The following is a 21,020-nucleotide window of genomic DNA, read 5'->3' as shown; positions in this document are numbered from 1 at the left end:
CTGGTTGATGGAGAAGGGGACTGGGTATTATGGTCCTTGGATGTTGCCAACTGTTACAAATGTTGGGCAAATTAATTGATATGTGCCAGAGTTTCTGTTAAATGGGTATAACAATGCCTACCTCAGAGAGGCCTTGTGAGACTGATTGATTTTGAATCTGGTCTTTAGATGAAAGTAACTGGAGCAATATGTGGTTATGGTTATTTAGGTGATATCTAATTTGGAGCCTCTAACTTGTTTGCAGGGCCTGGGCAAGATCTCCAGGCAACCTAGAGCATTTAAAAAGAAATACCCATGCATAAGAGTCCTTGCTGTTGTCTTTTGATTTCATAGTGCTACAGTGTTTAGTGTTTTTTATTCCAAAATTGTGTGTGTGTGTATGTGGGTGGGTGGGTGGGGTGGGTGTGAAGGAGTAGTCATGACTGTGAACGAACTTCAGCCAGAATTGTAAACATTCTCCATGTGTTTGTGGAGAATGTGCATTTTGTCATCTAGAGACAGTCAGGCTGTCTAAATATCTTGGAAAGTGATGTAGGTGTCAAGGGTCAGGAGGATTCTTTAAGGATGGTCTACATTTTGTAGAAAGCTTCTTTCATGTACCATAATGCTCCCACTAACTGTCCAGCTACCCACTGTGACGTCTTAGCAAAACAATTTGCAGTGTCACATCTGTGGTCTCTCTTTTCAACAAGTAGAACTCTGCCCCTGTGTCCACACATTTTTATCTTCTAATAACATATCTAAGACAGGCCTTTGTTCTCCTTTTGACATCTCATGCCCATCGTTGGATATTTGATTCAGTTGATATTGGCTGGGTGCATCACTTGGCCTTATCTGCACCAGTAACAGTTCCTCTGATGGTAGCAACTCAGGCTACTACTGGGTTGTCTGGACCACCTGTAAGCAAGGTTAGCATATGTGTCAATTAAAACACCAGCAGCTGGTTGACAGTAGCATTTCCACTACTGTTAACATCAGGAAACTTCACTAGGGAGTAATGGGAGGCAATTTTAACATCATTGGTATAGGTGCTGCCTTTTATGTCTGCCTTCTGTAAGTGGATTTTTCATAGGATTCAGGAATTATCTTTCTCGATTCCCACTGAAGTCATTGGTATCGGTCTTAGTACTGGGACACTTTCTGTTTACTTCAGCGGAAACATTTCTTTTAGAAATCTCATACACAGTTCATGTGGGAACTTATTGAAAAGATTCAGAAGCTGCATGTCCAAAGGCTTTCACAACTTGCACTGTCCCAGCACTCTCCATTGCCATAAAAACTTCTCCAAATGGAGCCAATAGTCAATTTTGCTTCCTGCCATTCTTGTCTCATAGCATGCTACCCCTGTCCCACTCCAGAGAGGGATAATTCTTAACTGACAGGAGAAGTGTCTGGTTTCTGAAATGCCTCAGTGCAAGGTTGTCCTTATCTGACCATGTAAAGATCATTGTTTCCAAAAAGCAATAATTGTATTCCTACCTTTTGTACAGTTCAGTCTTAAATTATTTACCCAGGTCCTATTAGAAGGATGTAAGCTTGCCAACCTGTCAATGCTCAGTAGACTGGCTTGAAAGCCATGAAAAGGCAAAGAGAATCTAGTGATGCTGAGCAAGTGTTGTTTCTGCTAGTAATATTGTTTTCTTGTCTTCAGAACAAAGTACATGGAGTATTACGAGTCCAGAGACTTGAAAGCCTTCTCGGCAGAGCCCTTGCTTATTTATCCAACCCATTACACTGGGCAGCCAGGTTACCTCAGTGACACAGAAACCTCCACTATCTGGGACAATGAGACGGTATCCACTGACTGGGACAGAACGCATTCTTGGAAATCCCGGCAGCAGGGCAAGATCCACAGTGATGCCCAGAACAAAGATGCCTTGCCACCACAATCATCTCTTGACACATCATCATCAAGGGATGAACTATGACTCCCCAGCTTGCTGTGTGACTCTAACCACCGCTAACCCTGCATCATACTTTAGGTTTCTCCTAGAAGCTTGTAGAGCTGTTAACATGGTCTCCGTCTTTAATGCAAAAGCAAATTGAGTTGAGCCTGGTCTCTTCTTTCTGGGTTCAGAGTTGAACCAAAATGTTTCAGGCTGGCAGAAGAACAGAGACTTCTAAAAAAGTGTAACACAAACTGCAGTCCATTCTCACGTGGACTTGTAATGTCGACACTTCCACGGAGCAATGAGCTGGCTCCATGGCATGCTGCGTTTACATGAATAATCACAAAAATTCCTTGAATGACGACTTTCTACAGTTCCTTGTGTAGAGTACTGTATTTATAAAGATTAATATATAGGGGCTATGACTGGATAAGCATAATACCTTTTTACATAGTTGTTACTGTGTTGCTGCGTAACACTAACTGTTGTAGATTTGTAGTTTTTGTAACCCCTTTCTCCAAAAGAAGCTGCAGCTATGGTGTGTGTGTGGGGGGGGGGGGGGGGCGGGGAGGGATGTTTCTTTCTTTTTTTCCTTTAAAAGGATCAGAGTCAAGATCAAAATGACTTTCCAAAGTGGTCGCCTCTGTGTTAATATCAACACTTCAGAGCAGTAATTCTCAGCTTTGTCTGTAATGTGGCCTCCCCCACCCCCACTGAACTCTCTCGATTTTAGGATTTCTTTCCCGTAAATTTAGAAATCTCTGAATCCCATGTACCCATGGAAAAAAGAAGGGTGTCTAAAACCCTGAAACCTGTGTATAGGCTACAGAATCAAAGCCTTAGCTTGAGAACTGATGCCTTAGCTTACTAAAACTGAAAACTATTTAAAGATCCAGTGTCACCTCTTACAAAATTTGCTCACTGAATAGTGAAGCAAAATCAGTCAGATATACTTTCTGTTTCTTGGATTTCCTTCCCAATTAATACATTTACAAAAAAAAAAGCTTTCACTCACATATATGTCATAAAAATATTTCTATGCATTTGGAGCTTAAACTACTTGACAGTATTCCTTTTAAAAGAAAAAAAAATGAAAATGTTAAGTGTCAACTCTACAATTCATTGTTTGAGAGCCTCATTAGAATTGTATAATACAAGACAAAAAGGCAACTTGCCTTTTGTGTATTTTAAAATGTGAGGAGCAACCTTACCCTTTTTTGGATGAGTTCTTCTATACTCGAAATTGGCTAAAATGTCAGCATGGTAAATCATCTATTTTATAAAGGAGTCCCATAATTCAGGTGATTATATACTACGTTACTTAGATTTAACTGATCATAGGTTAGATCTTTTTCTATATAACATGAAGAACTGAGGAAAAAAAGACCACCTGGATTTAAAATTCTTTAGATTGTATCAGCTGCTGGATGATCTGTACATTTGAGTGCGGAATTATTTTTTATTTTGTGTTTTTTTACTAAATGCTGATAATGTTGTGCTCTTTCCTAAAAGAAAACATATTACTTCCTATCAGCGGGTCTGATAATACATAGATCTCAGATGCAAGAGTATGTGTAATCTTAATTTGCGTGGCATGATCTCTGATTCTTGAATTCCAGCATGGTTTCCTCTGACTGTGACTGGTGTCTGACCAAGGATTGAATTCACCATACTGGTTTGGGATCAACTCCAGTGCAGCATTTAACTAAGGTATTTCTCATTAAAAGGAACACTCAAAAATGCATGTTGGAGTATGTGAGCTCTGGGGGAAATGGGAAACTTGCACTTGACTTTCCAGCGAAGCCAGTCCCATTGTCTGCATCCAGGTCACACAGTGTCCAATCCCTAAGCTTCAGACATGCATATCTGCAACTGCCTGATGCAGTCTAATCAACCTTTTTAGACTCATGTCACCCCTTGGAAAATGTCATCTAATTTTTTTGACTGTGGAAAAATATAGCAAATCTCCTCTTGTAAAGACCTCAGACAGACTGTAACAGGTCAGAATGTTTTTGACACTGTTATTTTCTATTTGAAATATATGGGTTTATTATGTGTAGGTGTTTGCACAACTAACAACAGTAATATTAAGAGTCTCCCTCCAGCACCCTAAAAGGATCTTCTGGCGCCTTGGTTGAGAATTGCTGATATGGGGCATAACAGTAGGGGGTCTTCTCTGGGCCTTAGTATATGATTTTGGAGAAGCAGGGGGTTCCCCTTTGTGAAAACCCCATAGCCATAATCAAGTCTTTGTTTTCCAGGCAGCTGTGCTTGCATCAGCTCCATTTACAGCCTGGGCAGCTAGCAGGTGTCAGTGTTCAATAGTAAACTGCTTGCCTTGTAGCATATGTAAAAAAACCTGAAAAACATAAAAACGATTGATTTGAAAAACTTAAATACATTGAAGTTAGTAGTCTTGCTAATCATCAGAGAGGGCTTCATCTTGACCTGAGTGAAATCAGTAGGAAATTTGATATGATCTTCAGTAAGGGAAGAGGGAGGCATTTTTGTGCCATCCTCATTTTAGCAGTATTGAACTAGAATGTCAGTTTGGAACCCTAATGGGAGCTGAAACTAATGGAAGGCATAATAGCCTCAAAAACAGGGGGGGAACCATGTAGAATTCCGCTTTTTTTGCATATAATTGTGGGCATGAATATGGCATCACAAATTTTTCACTTAATTTCAAATTTCCCTCAGAACTGGGATGTATTTTAAATGTAGGTGGCTTTGCATAGGAAGCGTATGGAAATATTGAGATAATGCACCTTTTACATTGGGACCATCTCAGTTCCCTTTCATTTCAGAGGTAAAGCTGCCCTTGATGGAAACACAGGATAGAACACGTTGTCAGGCAGACACGTCTCCATTGTCTGTGTTCAGTACTGGCATGTTCTGGTCTTGGTGACAGTAAAGAAAACAGCAGAACGTTAGAGAGAGGCCGGTGTCTTAGTGCTCTGTCCACCGTTCTCTAGGACAGTTATTTCCAAATTTTTTCCAACGGCCACTGTTAACTTTAGTATTTTTCACTCCACCTTTTGCTTTTATCATTAAACTTTTAATTGGCAGGGAAAGAGGTCTTGTGCAGTTTATGGATCATGTTTTGGGAACCACTGCTCTAAGATAAGTGTCACTTCCTCTGAATGTAGAAGCTGCTGTTGTGAGTACATATGAGTCTAACATAATTCTTATTCCTCCCCTAGCCACTTACCTAATATAACTTTGGTTGATGATCAGGCCTGAAATGGCATACAGCCATAACCACAAGTTGATGATGAAGGCTTGAACAAATGGTATGCTGTAGTATAGTGTACAGAGATACTGCTCCGCAAGCTAGTTGTCTATGTCTCACAGGCAGATGTTGAACACTTCTTGGTAGATACCCATATACATATGATAGGCATCTGTATACTAGACAGCTCAAAACTGTACAAATGCACAGCCCAAGATGGGGTGGTGGGGCAGAAATTGGGCCCCCAGGCACTTCAGGATGAAATTCAGAGATTGAGAGTGAGTGCCCTCATTGAGGGTGTTTTTGAAGCAAGTAAGTAAGCAAGCAGTGTCTCTGGCTACCAGGCACTCCTCCTTGGAACTGCGTGCAATGGGGCTGGTGAAGCTTCACCCAGTTTTATCCATTCCCTTACGGGCTTGAGAGACAGGCAGGTAGGGCTGGGGCATCTGCAAGGGTTGTGTAGGCAAGAAATGAAGCATGGCACAGGAATGTACTGGAATGAATGGCATACAGCAGGCAGAAGGACCCTGGGGGTGCCTCCTCAGCAGCCCCTGCCGCCATGTACTGTCAGTGCCCCCCACAACCCCCCGGGGCTGGATCCCAACTCTTAGCGGGGTGTAGGCTGTCAACCCCTGTCCTAAACACCAATATTCCATGGATAGGTTTCATGATACAGAGATAGCTGATCCCCCAGTTCCTGCACAGCAGGAGATGAGGTCAACAGGACCGTCTGCTATTTTGCATGGATGTAGGACACTGATTCATGCTTCTTTTAAGCTTGATTCTATAGCTGTTACTCAGTGGGAGCTTTGCCTGAGTAAGGCCAGCAAGATCAGGCTCTTAGTGAACATCACTAGATTGGGTGTACTAAATATGTCTGACTGAACAGAGAAAACTGCCTGGTCATTTCTTTGTCCACGATGTAACTGCCTGTTTTGCAAAATATACAGCATACAGAATAACCTATGGAGCACAACTGAGCTCACTGCTCTGTATCGAGTCAGATTTTTTCCACTATGGTCTGCTCATTGTGCTGGAGAGTGTGAGGCCCCTGTTTTGGAAAGTAACATTTGAAAACTCAGGCTATGTGGTGCACACAGCTGCTTTTGCATGTAAAAGACTTCACATGGAGAAAGGAAATGAGGCCCATGGGATAACATGTGATAGATAAATACAAAGCTGTTAGATGGGTGAGAGGAGGAATCTTAGTTAAGCATATTTTAAAAAAATTATAGCTGTTTTTAGTGGTTAAGACACTACTACTTTACGAACCTATTAAAAACAGAACTTTTAATGGTCCTTGAAAATTGTCTGTTCTTAATCTCAGTACAAGGAAGTGAATAAAACGGGAACTTTTAATGCCAGAAAATGTACAATTTAACGCATAAAAACACTTATTCTGTGGACATTTCATTAGGGAAATCCCACAGTGTGTCTCCACTTCTTACTGCAGAATAACACTGATTCTTCTTATAATTCTACCTAGTTCATCTACTACCCGAGTGGGAATGGGAACATCTCCAGCGATGATGAAGTGCCAGTATCCATTATAGGAACATTTCTACCTGAAAGAAATGTTGTTACAATCTATGCATTCTCCTTTGCCTAAGGAAAGGCAAGTGAACCCAAAAGCTTGCAAATAAAGACATTTATTGCAATTACATAGCTGGTCTAATAAAATATATCACTTCTGCCAAGAGTTCTGCAATATCCAGTATAACTACTTTTTTCGCCTTCCCTTTTTCACTTCCTTATAACTTTTGAACAGTTTTTCTTTCTAGATTAAAACTGCTCATGCTTCATCTTACAAACAAGTAAATATTATTTTTGGAAATTATAGTGAGTTTAGTTTCATTGTTTTGGTATCCATAGGGGGGGGGGGAACTTTCCTGTATGTTGCAGTCACAATTCATAACGCAGAACTGAACTGGCTGAAACTAGAAACAAACTGAACTTGTACTGTAGCTTTGTTGAGGCATCTGGGCACTCTGTTTAAACATATGCTTAGTGCTGCTCATTACACGGCCATCAAGATAATGTGCAAGTCTTCTGGGCCTGGAACTATGGTTCTGGTCATATACAAGGACCTTTGTGTAAGCACACAAGTTCATCAAGGCTGAGTCCTTTTGCAGGGTTCTGCCAGCTAGGCATGAGTACATGTATTTGGAAACTGTGGATGGGTGCAGCCACCAGGCCACACTTTAGTAAAACGAATTTTGATATGACTTGGGAGTTTAACATGTACACTCCAGAAACTTCAGAGATGAGAAAGGGACACCATGTGGTAGGAACAGAAGGAAGAGAAGGTTGACAATTTTACACAATCCAAAATTAGGCCTTACTTGGTAAAGTTGTGTTCCTGCTGGGAGTCCGTACCCTGCTCAAACCTTGGTTTTATATATATATATGTATGTATGTATGTATATGTATCCTCCATAATTGCCCAAAGAATTTTGGAGAAAACTCATTGGAAATTGTTGGGTATTAGTTTCTCTGAAGAGTCTGTCAATGAAGAAGCCAGAACTCAGAAATAGGCTGCTTGTTCTCTATGCTTTCTGTCACACTTGTTTCCCAAATACAAACTGTTATCTGTGAAAAATGGGATAAGGAACAAATCATTAAAAAAATTTTTTCTGTTTTCTTAGTTTCCTAGTGCAATTTTCTGAGCAGCAGTTTAGAGACTTGACACCGGAGTCACGCAGTAGCTAACTGTCTGCTTTCATTCAAATTATTTTCACTTTCCCTAGCGATGTCTAAACACCTGACAGTTGCTTGAACATTCCAGGGCCAGCCACGTAAAAAAACACCAGCTAATTCCTAAAGTTATTGTAATTTCGGTAAAACATTAATGGAATGTTGAATCAAAGGTATGAGGAAGAAAGAGTAGCAATAGGGTTGAAAACAGATCTTGCTGAGAAGCATTCTGACTTTTGAAAAGAGATCTTGTTCATGAGAGAATAACTTTTTTAAATGACTACCTTTAATAGGAGCTTTTAGCTAATAAATATTTTGCTGCCTTAAAGAATAGAAAAATACATGTTTTAATTGTATACATTTGGTCATCTAAAAGTCCAGGTTCTACCACCGTTAATACATTGTACGGATGCATGTCTATGCTTTATGTAACATACTGTATGGATATAACCAAAACTGACCAAACACATTTGTGCACTGAATCTGCTAAAATACAATGAAAATGGAACATCTTTTGTATATGTGTGTAAACTAAGGACACATTCTGAGTCTTTGTTTGGAACCAACCATCTTCACTTTCGAACAAAAGCACAATTTGGAATTAAGATATTCAGACCAGAGAGAGTAGGTTTCTATTTAAAACAGAATAATTATTTTTCTAGTGCAAAACACTAGGACTTTTTAGGATACTCACTGATATGCCAAGTCTTTTCATAGTTCTTTACTAGGGTATTGTAGCCCCAGGTTTGAAAAAATAGCGCTGCAGATCTGGTAAAACACTCTCCAGAGTTATGTAAAATTCATTATCTGAGTTTATTAAAATAAACATTAATATTTTTAAAAGAAAATGTATTCTGCAAGTGTTGCTTACAATTCAATATTTCAGTTATGGCTTTTAATTAAAAACTTCAATGAAGCTTGTATTCTGGAGAGATTGGCATCACAGAGTTCAGAAATGCATGTTTAAAGTTTCACAGAAAATACCAGATGTGGAAGCCTCTACAGAAGGTTAAATGCCTTATTCCATCTGGAAGGATGTACCATGTCAGGAAATTGTTCACATAGACTAAGGGCAGACATTCAGGAGGTTCAAAATGGCCCTCCAATCTAACTTAATTTGCCCTGGGTGTGGATCTTACATTCAGATCCCATCTCAGTGATTGGAAATCAAGCTAAACCTGTAATAGTACAGATGTTCTGCAACACAGACCAGTCTAAAAATAGCAGGGCCTGGTATAAGATAGATCTAGATGAATATACTATCAGACTTTCTCGATATAGGTTAGACCCCAGTGTGGAACTTCTGTACAGTTACTTGCACAGCCCTGGCACTGGGCTATTTTTATCCCCCCCTCCCCCCCAACTCCCCATCCCACACGCTGCTCCAGTTGCCACCAGTTATCAGTGTTCACCACTGCCGAGAGTTGAGCAAGTAAGTGTTGGTGAAGGAAGGAGTTGGGGGGATGGGGCTGCAAGTTCGCAAGGAAGGCTGGGGGCTGAAAATAGACCCTGGTTCCCGCAAATCCCCCTGATCCTGCCAAACTTTCCTGGACCCAGGAACCCCCTACAGATCCCACCTACCCACTTATGCCTACCCCCCACTCTCCCACAGGTTGTGCCTACCCATCCACCTATGGATTGCACCCCCCCATTCCCTATGAATTGTGCCTTCCCCCCATCTGCCCATATATCACACCTGCCCCGCCCCACAGATGCCTCCTGCTCCCCATTCCCCCTGCCCCCCTCATTCCCCATGAATTGTGTTTGCCCCCCAATCCCTCCCATGGATTGCATCTGCCCCCCCATGCCCTGCGGTCACCACCTACCACCACCCCTCCCACTCAGGGCATCTCTCTCCTCATCCTGCTGCCTACCCCCCCATCCCTCCCTCAGACCCTGCCTGCACCCCACCCTCCCCCAGCATGCTTGCCCCCCAACTCTCCCCACTAGCCTCCCCAACACCTCTTACCTTACATTGGGTGGCTATTTTTAATGCAATTTAACCTTCCCCTAACCTTCCTGGATGTCTCCACTTAGTCGTAACAGATGCATATAAGGAAGGCAGGGGCTGTAGATTCCACAAAATATTGCTACAAATATATAAGATCTGTGGTCATTTTGGACACTGTAATAAATATGTCTGTCTTCTCTTTTTTTTAAACAGAAGGTAATATAGTTACCTCTCATGGAAACAAAAATGCCTATGTGGACTAGTGCAGGTAAAGAGCTCTGCACCTGAAGAGTGATTGCACGTTAAAAAGAGGTACGTCAGGGAATCTGGAGTACTTGCAACTGTACATGCAAAAGGCCTCGATTCCTGTTAAATAGATTAGCTAAGCATAAGGAAAAACACAATGTAGTGGCATTAAGACAGGGACAAAGTCCAGAGAAATAGTGTTTTTGAGATTCCTTGCCTTGTTCGTTAACAAAACATGACATTCATCCAAAAGCAAGCATGGCCCAATATCCTAATGCTCTTTTTCTTATGATGAAGTCTAAATCTCCCTGGCTGCTCATTCCATAATATACATTCGCCCCGTCTGGGAAGACGAGTGCTGCAGAAAGAGGAAAGAAAAGAAGTCTTGATTGATGTGCTATGGAGAGCAGCACTACAAGCAAGCACAGGACATTGGTGAGCATGCAGAGGTGCCTTCTGGCTGGGCACGTGCCACTTTGATGTCTACATAATGTTCTTTAACATGGCTTTACTAGTTATAACATCTCCTTTCCCACCAGCAGAAGTATGAGAAGATGTTGTTGTACCATCCAAAGTCATGCTTCTGGAAGTTTGATAGCACCAAAATGACCTGTGGACTAAATGAAACCGTGTTTTGGGTCTGGGATCATCGACCACAGACAGTAGCATGATTTACACGCACGGGGTGTAAATTTAGGTTGAAAGGCAATCATTTGACTTGCTTCTTAATGCATCCTTTCCACGTGTGGTTTCAGACAGCTTGCATGTGCTGGGTTCTTTATTCAACAAATAGGTCAAGACAAATTCTTTTCCCTTCAGCTGAGACACCCCCTTTACCTCATCATGCACCAAGAGCAGGGGTTGAACCTCGCCTTCTGGCAGCAGAGGAGATTGCTGCTCCCTGAGCTCACACATACCTGTCTGCTAGCAATGGGAGACAGCTGTTTTCCAAAAAGGTGTGTGTATGGGGAAGGGAACAGTGGGGATTGGGCTGCTCAGTCCCAGAGGTGAGCAGAAGGAAGCCTGCTCAGCCTGGCTTTCTCCCCGCCCTTTGCATCCTCTCTCACTTCAGTGGCTCTGAAAGAGCCCTGGCAAATCCAGCACAGGGCCTGATACGGCAGCTGATTGGATGGTGATGATAGTTTGACCTCGCAATGCTCAGGGATTGATGGTAGACTCTCCTCCTGCCACTCGAGATACCCAGCTGGCTTAGGGCTTGCCAAACACTGCAAGTACAAGGCATACAATCAAGTAGCCGTCTGTGAAGGTGAAGCTATTCTGTGGGTAATGTTCTGTATTTATACAGTGCTTTCCCCAGGAGAGTCTTTGACCATAAGTATGGCTTTGGGCATGACCATAGTATAAATAAATAGTAAAGTTTAGCATGGGCATGCACACACTCAAACAACCGGTGGCCAGGATCCCATGGAAAGTAAGTTTCAAGGAAAAAGGAATCGGGGAAATTGGTTGTACCTTCAAATGAATATTAAGGGCACGAGGATATGCCATCCCTGTGTGAGGAAGGTGAAGAATCACATCAATGTGCTGGCTTGGTTAAATAGCAAACGCTTCAGTGACTTGAGACTTAACAAGGAATCTCCCAAAATGTAGAAACGTAGCTACAATACTACAGATGACAATAAAGGCACTGCAATACAGCTAGTACAAGACACAAAAAGTATTCTATAAAGTTAGATGCAAAAGACCAAAGGAAGTGTAGATCCATTACTGATTGGGGAAAGGGAACTAAAATTGCACAATACGGAGAAGGCAAAGTGGTTAATGACTTCTTATCTCCGTCTGCATAAAATGTGTCCTAGAGGTCTCAAGGAACTGAGCGTATGCTTAGGAAATCTGCAGAAGATGCCAAGCCAGGTAGGACAGGAAATGATCTGGAAGATAGGCTGAGGGTTCTCAATGACCAAGTAGGAAAATGGTCTTAAATTAATGAAACAATCGTATAGTAGTTACAGGAGTAGAGCACACGCTAAATATGAGTCGTCACTGTCATACTGTTACAAAAGCAGTAAAAGAACAAGAGCGTATGGGGCTGTATGAATATGCATGTTGTATTCAAAGCAGGGGAAGCCATGTTTCAATGATATTCAGCATTGGTGAGGCCTTCACTGGAGAACTGGGGCCAATATGGGGCATCGTGCTGCATGAGAAACAGTCAAATTGGAAAGAGTCCAGAGAAGAGCAACAAGAATGAGGAAAGGTCTAATATTTTCCTAGACAGGAAATGTTGGAAGAACGGGATTCTTTTATCTGGAGAAAATAGAGTGGGTGTTTTAAGTCTTCAAAAAACATTGTTACTTATAAAGAGAATTAACAGTTTTCTGCGATTATAGCGGGTAGAGTAATAAGGTTCAATTCTTACACAGGAAATTTAAGATGGATATTAAGGAAAACTTCCAAACTCTCAGGAGGTGAAGTCATAAACCGGATTCCTGAGTAAGTCTGTGGAGCCATTGTCATCGGTAAGGACAAGTAGTTTTTTAAGTACCAATCAGACAACCGTTTGTCTGTGAGGTTGTAGATAGAGATGATCCTGCCTTGAGCAGGAGATTTGGACTAATAACCTCCTGAGGTCCCTTCCAGCGCTATTTTTCTACCAGTTGATGTTTGTTTGGAAAATCCAGGCCTAAATGAAACCTTGACTGGTCTCTTCTTGGCTCACTTGGACTAGACAGAAGAACTGTTTCCCATGGCAAGTTGCACTGCACCATCGTCAGCACCAAGCATGCTGCCAATGCTGAGCCCCTCATAAGTTACTTCGGGGAGAAAAATGACCTGGAAAGCAACCAGGGAGCTATGTGTGCAAAACAGTATACTGGCAGGAAAGAGAACCCTCTAGGATGAGCACGTTACGGATTTTCCTCAGCAAATAGCTTCCCAAAGTAGCTGTCCCAAGAATCTTTGTCGTGGTTTCAGCTAACTTCTGTATCACAACTCAGAATAAATCCTTCCTGTGCAGCCATGCAATGTCCCATGGGACTTGCCCCGTGCTGGGAGACGAGGAAAGATGGCGTGCCTGGTAGGCTGTCAGAGAGCAATGAAAACATGGTTGTCAGACATGTGCTGTGCAGCAAGAGAGATCAATCCTAGGGACTGATTCAGAGCTTTCCTAGTGCAGTGATTTCCTGAGAAAGGTTAGAGCTAAAGGTACGAATGCACAACACTGACATCTTATTTCCATATTCCTTCTGCATGGCTTCACATCAGGTCCATTTACAAATTAAAACAAGCTGTTTTAAAGGGCGGGCTTGGAAACTAGCAGGGATTTGAAAAGCTTGTATGGGCTCTTTCTGCCTCTTCCATCCATCCCCAACACCTCCTGCGCCTTAAAAGGAAGACCTACAAAGGAGGGAGGACCGGAACTGCCACCAAGGAGCAATACTCTGCTCTGGTCTGGACCTGCAGGGAGCGAACCAGGAAAGCCAAGGCTGCGACAGAACTCCAGCCAGCTACAACTATCAAAGACAATAAAAAGTCCTTTTGTAGATATGTGGGGAGCCAGAGGAAAAGCAAGGGCAACATTGGCCCCTGCTAAAGCAGCCGGGGCAGCTGACAACCGATGCCCAGGAAAAAGAGAACTTGCTAAATGGGTACTTTGCGGCAGGTTTTCACCAATGCCATGGGATGCCCCTGCCCACTGTGGGTCAGGGAGGCCCAGGTGAGGGAGAATCCTTGCCCTCCATCAAAGCTCTTGACAAGCTGGACACCTTCAAGTCAGCCGGCCCTGATGGGTTACACCCACCGCCACTCAGGGAGCTGGCGAGCATCATAGCTCAGCCCCTGGCATGGATCTTGGAGAGCTCCTGGCGCTCTGGTGAAGTGCCCAATGATTGGAAGAGGCCAATGTGGTGCCTATCTTCAAGAAAGGGAGGAAAGTAGATCCAGGAAACTACAGGCCCATCAGCCTGACCTCTATCCCGGGGAAGGTCTTGGAAAAGATTCTCAAACAGACCATCCTTAACAGACTAGCTGACGGCAATATCCTGAGGGATACCCAGCATGGGTTTGTTTCTGATAGGTCTTGCTTGACCAATCTCATTTTGTTTTATGACCAGGTGACCCATCACTAGATGATCTACTCAGGTCCCTTCTGACCCTAGAAACTATGAAACTGTGAAACTCTGAAACTTGGACCAATCTCATTTTCTTTTACGACCAGATGACCCATCACTTGGACAAGGGGGAAGAGATTGACATTGTATACCTTGACTTTAAAAAGGCCTTCAGTCTGGCATCCCATGATCACCTCTTGGCTAAACTGGCCAACTGCGGCCCTGATGTCACCACGATCCGCTGGCTGGGGAACTGGCTCCCCAGAAGGACCCAGAGGGTGGTGGTCAATGGGAGCCAATCGTCTTGGTGCGCGGTCACCAGTGGGGTCCCTCAAGGCTCTGTCCTAGGGCCTATACTATTTAACATCTTCATCAGTGATGTGGACACTGGTGTCAGAAGAGAACTGGCCAAGTTTGCCAATGACACCAAACTCTGGAGTAAAGCATCCACACCTGAGGACAGGGCAGTGATCCAGGCTGACCGGGACAGACTCATGAAATGGGCGGACGAGAACCTGATGGCGTTCAACACCGAAAAATGCAAGACTCTCCACCTTGGGAGGAAAAACCTGCAGCATCCTTATAGGCTCGGCACTGCTACATTGGATAGCACTACGGAAGAAAGAGACTTGGGGGTCATGAGTGACCACAAGATGAACATGAGCCTGCAACGCAATGCTGCGGCTAGTAAAGTGACCCAAATGCTGGCTTGCATCCATAGGTGCTTCTCAAACAAATCCTGGGACATGATTCTCCCCTTGTACTCAGCCTTGGTAAGGCCACAGCTGGAGTACTGCATCCAGTTTTGGGCTCCACAATTCAAAAAGTAGGTGGAGAAACTGGAGAGGGTGCAGAGGAGAGCCACGTACTTGATCAGAGGTCAGGAAAACAGACCTTACAAAGACAGGCCAAGAGCCATGGGGCTCTTCAGCCTGGAAAAGCACAGGCTCAGGGGTGATCTGGTGGCCACCTATAAGTTTCTCAGGGGTGACCACCAGGATCTGGGGAAATGTCTGTTCACCAGAGCGCCCCAAGGGATGATGAGGTCGAACGGTCACAAACTCCACCATGACCGATTCAGGCCAGACATAAGGAAAAACTTCTTCACTGTCCGAGCCCCCAAGGTCTGGAATAGACTGCTGCCAGAGGCGGTTCAAACACCCACTTTCAACATCTTCAAGACACGTTTGGATGCTTATCTTGCTGGGATCCTATGACCACAGCTGACTTTCTGCCCCTGGGGCAGGGGGCTGGACTCGATGATCCTCCGGGGTCCCTTCCAGCCCTAATGTCTATGAAATCTATGAATAAAGATTCTCTGTGATCCCCTTAGCTGCCAGTTTGTGCAAGATATAAGAAGAGAGAAGAGAATGCAGTTTGCTTTTTTGCACTAATGTGGGCTTTCCAGGGGCTTGTAGAAGTTCCCTTTCATTCAGCAGATAAAAAGGGCAGGACTCACAGACAGTCTGTGGTTGACTTGAATGGGACTATTTGCAAACATGAGTTAGGTGTGTAAGTAGGACCTTGCTGAATCAGAGCCTAACACAGGTAGAAAGAAAAACTGCATTGCCTGCTTCCTAGAAAAGTACTCTTCATGTTAGATGTGAGGTAGACATTATCCCGCCCTCCCCTTGAAGTGGCCTCCACTGCAGCTTGCTTTGCATATTGCTGGCAGAGAGGGGAGAAACAACAGTCGAGAGGTTCTGGCTCATTAGGAGCAAGAGCCCAAGCTAGACCCCAGGGCCCCTTCCCATCCAGGCCATCACCCATCTCACTCAGGCACAGATGCTCTAGCTTGCTTGCCGCATGGCCCCACACGTCTCCTTTGTGTAGCTCCCCAGCGGACCAGGTTCAAGTGACTCGAGAGAGGGGTCTGGATAACGCCTACCCTGTGCTCTGGAAGTGACAGCACTTTGCAAGGAAGCAGGAGATGCAGATGCAAAACCCCTCTGGGTCAGGAAGTTGGGGCTAGACACTAGGTCTCCCACTCCCTGGATGAGCCGCCTTCCCATTAGCTTAAACAGTAAAGGATGGGAGGGCCCTCTTTCTCCTCCCACCTCTCCAATGAGTTTTTGCCTGGCCAAAGTGTCATGACTTCTAGTAAGTACAGCCTAATGGGCATACCTGACCTGTTCATGGCTCCAAACATGCCCAGCTGGAGCACGACCCTACCCAAAACTGCAGGGATGTGGCTGTGGCCATGCTGTTCAGGCACACAGGGTGAAGTGGGATATAGCCCTGTGACTCAGTTCACCTGCACCGGCAAGAAAGAAGCCGTGCCCATTTCTAACATCTAGTAGACTTGGGTCTTCTCCAGGAAGTTGTTGAAGTCAAGGATGTAATCACTCAAAAGGGGATTGGACATATCAGGACCAAAATTGGCTTCAGCCAACACTTAACTAAGTGGAGGAGAAGGAGGCTGCACTGTGCTGCACCAGAATTAATACTGCTACTCTGAGTTTACATAAGTCATCACAAATTCCTGGTGCAGGGGGCGTAGATCTTTTAAGCAGGATGGATTTCAGGGAATGGATCTGGATTGTGCCTTCCCTGTGGCTTTCTGGGCACCAGTCAGTGTACAGGTGATGCTCCCAGTTATTTCTTTTTCATTTGGCCCTGACTTCACACAGCTGTACACATGTCAGCAGTGGTTCTGGCATTGTAAGTCTTCCCCAACTGCACCCATGTCGTCCCAAAGGGGAGTAGAGGTGTGCTGAATCCTATCAGGTGAGAAACCCTGGCGTCCAGAGCAGCCACACCTGAGGTCCTGACAGGCACCCCCATCTTCTGTCCAGATGACGGCATCGCTACCCCTCTTCTGAGGCAGAGCAAGCACCGCTCCCTGGGGCTCCACTGCAGCCTCTCCACAGTGGAGCTACTTTGCTGCAAGTAGAGTGATTTTTGTGGAGACCTGGCTGACTAAGTGTATATACCTGTTATAAGTTGCCTGAGTGTTAAAGTTGATAACATAATTGTTTTTGTTATAAGATAAATATTTGCTTTATCTGCTGGTATAGATTATTACTGAGCTCATTGAAAATATTTTGTTTGTTATTTGAAATTATTAATCTCTCAGTTATTACTGAAAATAATAAATTATTGTAAATAGTTATTTAGTGTGTGGTCTGATGTGGGGAGGACCATGGGAGAGCTCTCCAATGAGTAGTGCTCCCAGCCTGTAGACAGAGTGAGAGTAAACCAGACCTATTGGCACCCCAGGATCCCAAAAATTGGGACCTGGCTGTGGGTAGCTCTGCCGCCAGGTTTACAAAGGTAATCAGGAGGGAGATCTACTCAAACTGGCTTTGAGAGGAAAAAAATCCACTGGTTCTAAAATGGATTCATATGCATTTTCTTCTGCAAACATCATGAGGACATTTTAACCCGCAAAAAGTTTGCTTTCTTACCTTTGTCCTCTGAGATGACCTGAACAAGTTCATAATCCTCAAAATCATCAGGGTCCAAGTTGTGCTTTGACATAACTCTCTGAATGACAGCTGGAGTCTTGTCTTGGCAAGTCAACTGGAAAAGGAATTTTGCAATGAATGATTTTGCTGCTTTGTTTATCGAGACAACATTATTAAAGTCTGTTTTCAGTTCACCTTTGGATCTGGGTGTAAGTTTCAGAGTACTGAGAAAATGTCGTGTTTTTGTAATTACATTGTAGCTACTGCTGGGCAGAAAAATGTGGTACATCTGACATTCTATTATTTTTTGCATTAAAAAGATAATACCCTAGCTGAGGCAATAGTAAATCATAGTCATTCCCTCAAGCACACATTTTGAGAGATGAAATGTCATTCTTCCTGGCCATACCCTTCCACATAAATAGTTGTCCTACAGGTTGTTCACCAGCGTCAACTGATTTACAGCCTAAGGTGACTTTCTTTGACACCTATGAAGTTTTTTTGGCTTTGTTTCTCATTTCCAGTCTGCTGTGGAAGCATAATGTGTTCTGAACAAGCACAGGACTTGATGCAAATTCTTTTGAAATCATCAGAAAGATTCTTCCTACCTTCAACAGGATTTGGGTCAGACCCATAGTTCATTTACAGTTTTTGAGGGATTAATGTCTTTAAAATTGCAAAAAAATATATGGAAAGCTACAACTGTTCATGTATGTGTTTCATTCAAAACTCTATCTGGAGTGTTTGTTTGGTGTCTCATATGTGCGGTACAGACAGTGTATGAACAGAAATTACAGAGAGGTGGAAAATAGCCTAGTGCCTAGAACATCATAGCAAAAGCTTATTGTTCCTGTGTGTATTTTACTCTACCAAGCTGAGTCCCTGCTGTAAAAAAGACCACTATGAATGTTATTTTATTTTCTATCTCTGAAATCTTTCATTCAAGTGTGATGATCACCCACACATAGCAGAGTCCCAGAAGTTACTAGGGTGGTCCTATGCCATCAAGGCGGTTCTTGCCTAAATCTACCTTGTAAAGTGAGTTGGCACAAGGGCAGCTGCATCACCATGCATCTGGCCCAGGGTTTACATCTGACCGGTTTCGCTTTCACTGGAAAGGGTCAGCACAGGACATCTCGCATCTGGGGAGTGTAAGCAACAGTAAGAGGTGTTCCCCATAGAGAGGTGGAGGGTGGCAGCTTCCATGTTCACTTCAAATGCTTGTTAGACTTCTCTGTGATGAGATTGTGACTGGTTTTCTATCAGGCTTTGCATGTCATGAGACTTTTGGAGAAGTTGTTTGGTTTCTGAAGAGTTCAGCCTTTGAAATCGATTTTGCTCTTTCTTTTTAATTTCTATGCAAATTGTTGAAGCATCAGAAGCATCCGGTTCTGAAAGCCATAACACAAGATTTTCTTTTGTTATTTTTCAAATGGCTCCAACAGCCTTAACTAAATGCTTGGGTTTAGGACTAAGATTATAATCCTATCCAGAGAACTTAATGATGAAGGATAGTAGAGACAGAAGACAGATAACTTGGAAAGACAGATCAGATGAAACAGAAGACAGGAAGTGCTCATGATATGATAGACTTCATTATTGTGAAACAGGGAAAGCATGAGACCAGCAGTATTAAGATACTGGGTTTCAAAGGGGGGAATTTAAATTGACCCAAGGACATAGTAGGCATGGTGCCATGGAAGGACAGTTAAAGGATGAAGTGGCTCAGGAGCGCTGGCAGCTTCTAAAGGGCACAGTATTGAAAACTCAACAAGAAGCTATTCCAAGATGAAGGAAACAGAGGAAGAATGGTAAGAGACCAATATAACTGCATAAAAGGCTTCTAGGTACTTCAAAATTGAAAAAATATATATAGATGCAATGGAAGGACAGGCAGGCCACCATAGAAGCATACCAAGAAACCTCAAGAATTTACAGGGACGGAATCAGGGAGGCAAAGGGAATAAATGAGCTACACATGGCAAAGGACAACAAGAAGAGTTTCCATTAATGTTGGGCAGAAAATTAAAACAAAAGAAGGTAAGGGTTCACTGCCAAATAGGCAGGGTGAGCTGTTAATACAAGATGCTAAAAAGCAGAGCTGCTAAACAACTGCTTTGTCTCAATCTTCACAAAAACAAAATAAGCTGCAACCAGACAGCTATTAAGAATTATTCAGACAAGGAAGAGGACAATCTGAGGGTTAAGATAACAAAATGACTGCCAGAGAGCTTTTGTTCATCCTGTATGATTTCAGATCAGTAGAGGATGAAGTTCATTCCAGAATAATGAAGGAACTGACTGAGGAGATCTTGGGCAATAAAATCTACTAAGTCATGGGAGACAGGCAAAGTACTAGAGGACTGGAAAAGGGCCAATACAGTGCCCTTTAAAAAAGGAAAGGAGAATCCAGGAATTTATAGACCAATTAGTCTAATTTCAATACCTGGGAAGTTGCTGGAGCATATTATACAGAAATCCATTTGCAAGCATCTGGAAGAGGAAAAGATGATCACAAGCAGACAACATGCATTTGCAAAGAACAAACCATGCCAAATTTAATCTCCTTTGAAAAAGTAGGTGCATTAACATGAGAAGTTTACTGTGGAGTTGCCTAATTAGCTCCACAGCAACATCTCCAAGTTTACACATGTGGCCCTGTTAGATTGTAATAAACTAATTAACTACTGTAGATTAGTACTTGTAAGTACAAGTACTATCCTACGGCAGAGGTATTTACTGTGCAGCAATATATGTGTAGATGCTGATAGGCCTGGCTGCAGCACAAAGGTACTTCAGTAAGGGGGCTGCGTGCTGACTACCCCCACGCTGAAGCACCGTCGTGCCTTAGCCAGTCCTTCTGCAGCATGTTGAGCTGGGTTGAAGTAGTCCCAGGGTGGCAGGCTGATCCCCCAGATCCCCTGCCAGCCCAGGGCTGCTCCAACCTGGCTCAACGTACTGTCATCCCAGGGGTACATTTAAGTGCAGCATCCAGAAGCAATAAACTCCAGCACAATATGTGCCAGTGTTTATTGCTTTGCATTAATTGTACATGTAGATGCACCCAGTACCTAGCTTTGGAGATGAAAGGGAATACAATTGATACTGTGTACTCGGACTCCAATAAGGCTTTTGACAAAGTCCTACACAACCTTCTCATAAACAAATTGAAGAAACATGGGCAAAACAAAACTACTACAAAGCAGAGACACAACTGGCTCAACAGCCACAAGCAAAGGTAATTATATATGGATCCATGTTGGAATGGCGGGAGATTTTGAGTGGAGTCCCACAGGGGTCTGTGCTGTTCAGATGATTTGGATGCTGGAATAAAGAGCTTCCTGAGAAAATCTGCGGATAACACAAAATTGGGAAGGACAGCAAATATACTGGGAGCACTGTATACTGATTGCAAGTAAGGCTCAGGATTTTGACTAGGATGTGCTGATGCTCCTGCTACAACTAAAAAACCTAGAAGTTCCTGGTTAGGGGGGCTTGCTCCTCTGCTCAGGGTCATACCAAGCACCACAT

The 21,020-nt window shown here is 43.4% G+C and overlaps 2 protein-coding genes across 7 annotated transcripts in view; one reads left to right on the top strand and one right to left on the bottom strand.

Moving 5' to 3' along the window:
• Nucleotides 1-7,760, top strand: part of COLGALT2 (collagen beta(1-O)galactosyltransferase 2) — a 174,299-nt gene extending 166,539 nt beyond the window's left edge. For all 4 annotated transcript variants that reach the window (XM_090048244.1, XM_090048245.1, XM_090048243.1 and 1 more), the window contains one exon: nt 1,652-7,760. In XM_090048244.1, the coding sequence (XP_089904370.1) occupies nt 1,652-1,928 (277 nt within the window). In that variant the 3' untranslated portion in view covers nt 1,929-7,760. The remainder of the gene's footprint in view (nt 1-1,651) is intronic.
• A 9,673-nt stretch (nt 7,761-17,433) lies between these two features.
• The window catches only part of RGL1 (ral guanine nucleotide dissociation stimulator like 1), a 102,187-nt gene continuing 98,600 nt past the window's right edge, over nt 17,434-21,020 (bottom strand). For all 3 annotated transcript variants that reach the window (XM_090048236.1, XM_090048235.1, XM_090048234.1), the window contains one exon: nt 17,434-17,604. In XM_090048236.1, the coding sequence (XP_089904362.1) occupies nt 17,449-17,604 (156 nt within the window). In that variant the 3' untranslated portion in view covers nt 17,434-17,448. The remainder of the gene's footprint in view (nt 17,605-21,020) is intronic.

The sequence above is a fragment of the Crocodylus siamensis genome, chromosome 5 (assembly GCF_052110815.1).
Source record: "Crocodylus siamensis isolate JL-2025a chromosome 5, ASM5211081v1, whole genome shotgun sequence".
Classification (NCBI taxonomy): domain Eukaryota; kingdom Metazoa; phylum Chordata; order Crocodylia; family Crocodylidae; genus Crocodylus; species Crocodylus siamensis.
Note: the sequence above shows the minus strand (reverse complement) of the source record. Positions and strands in the feature narration are given on the sequence as shown.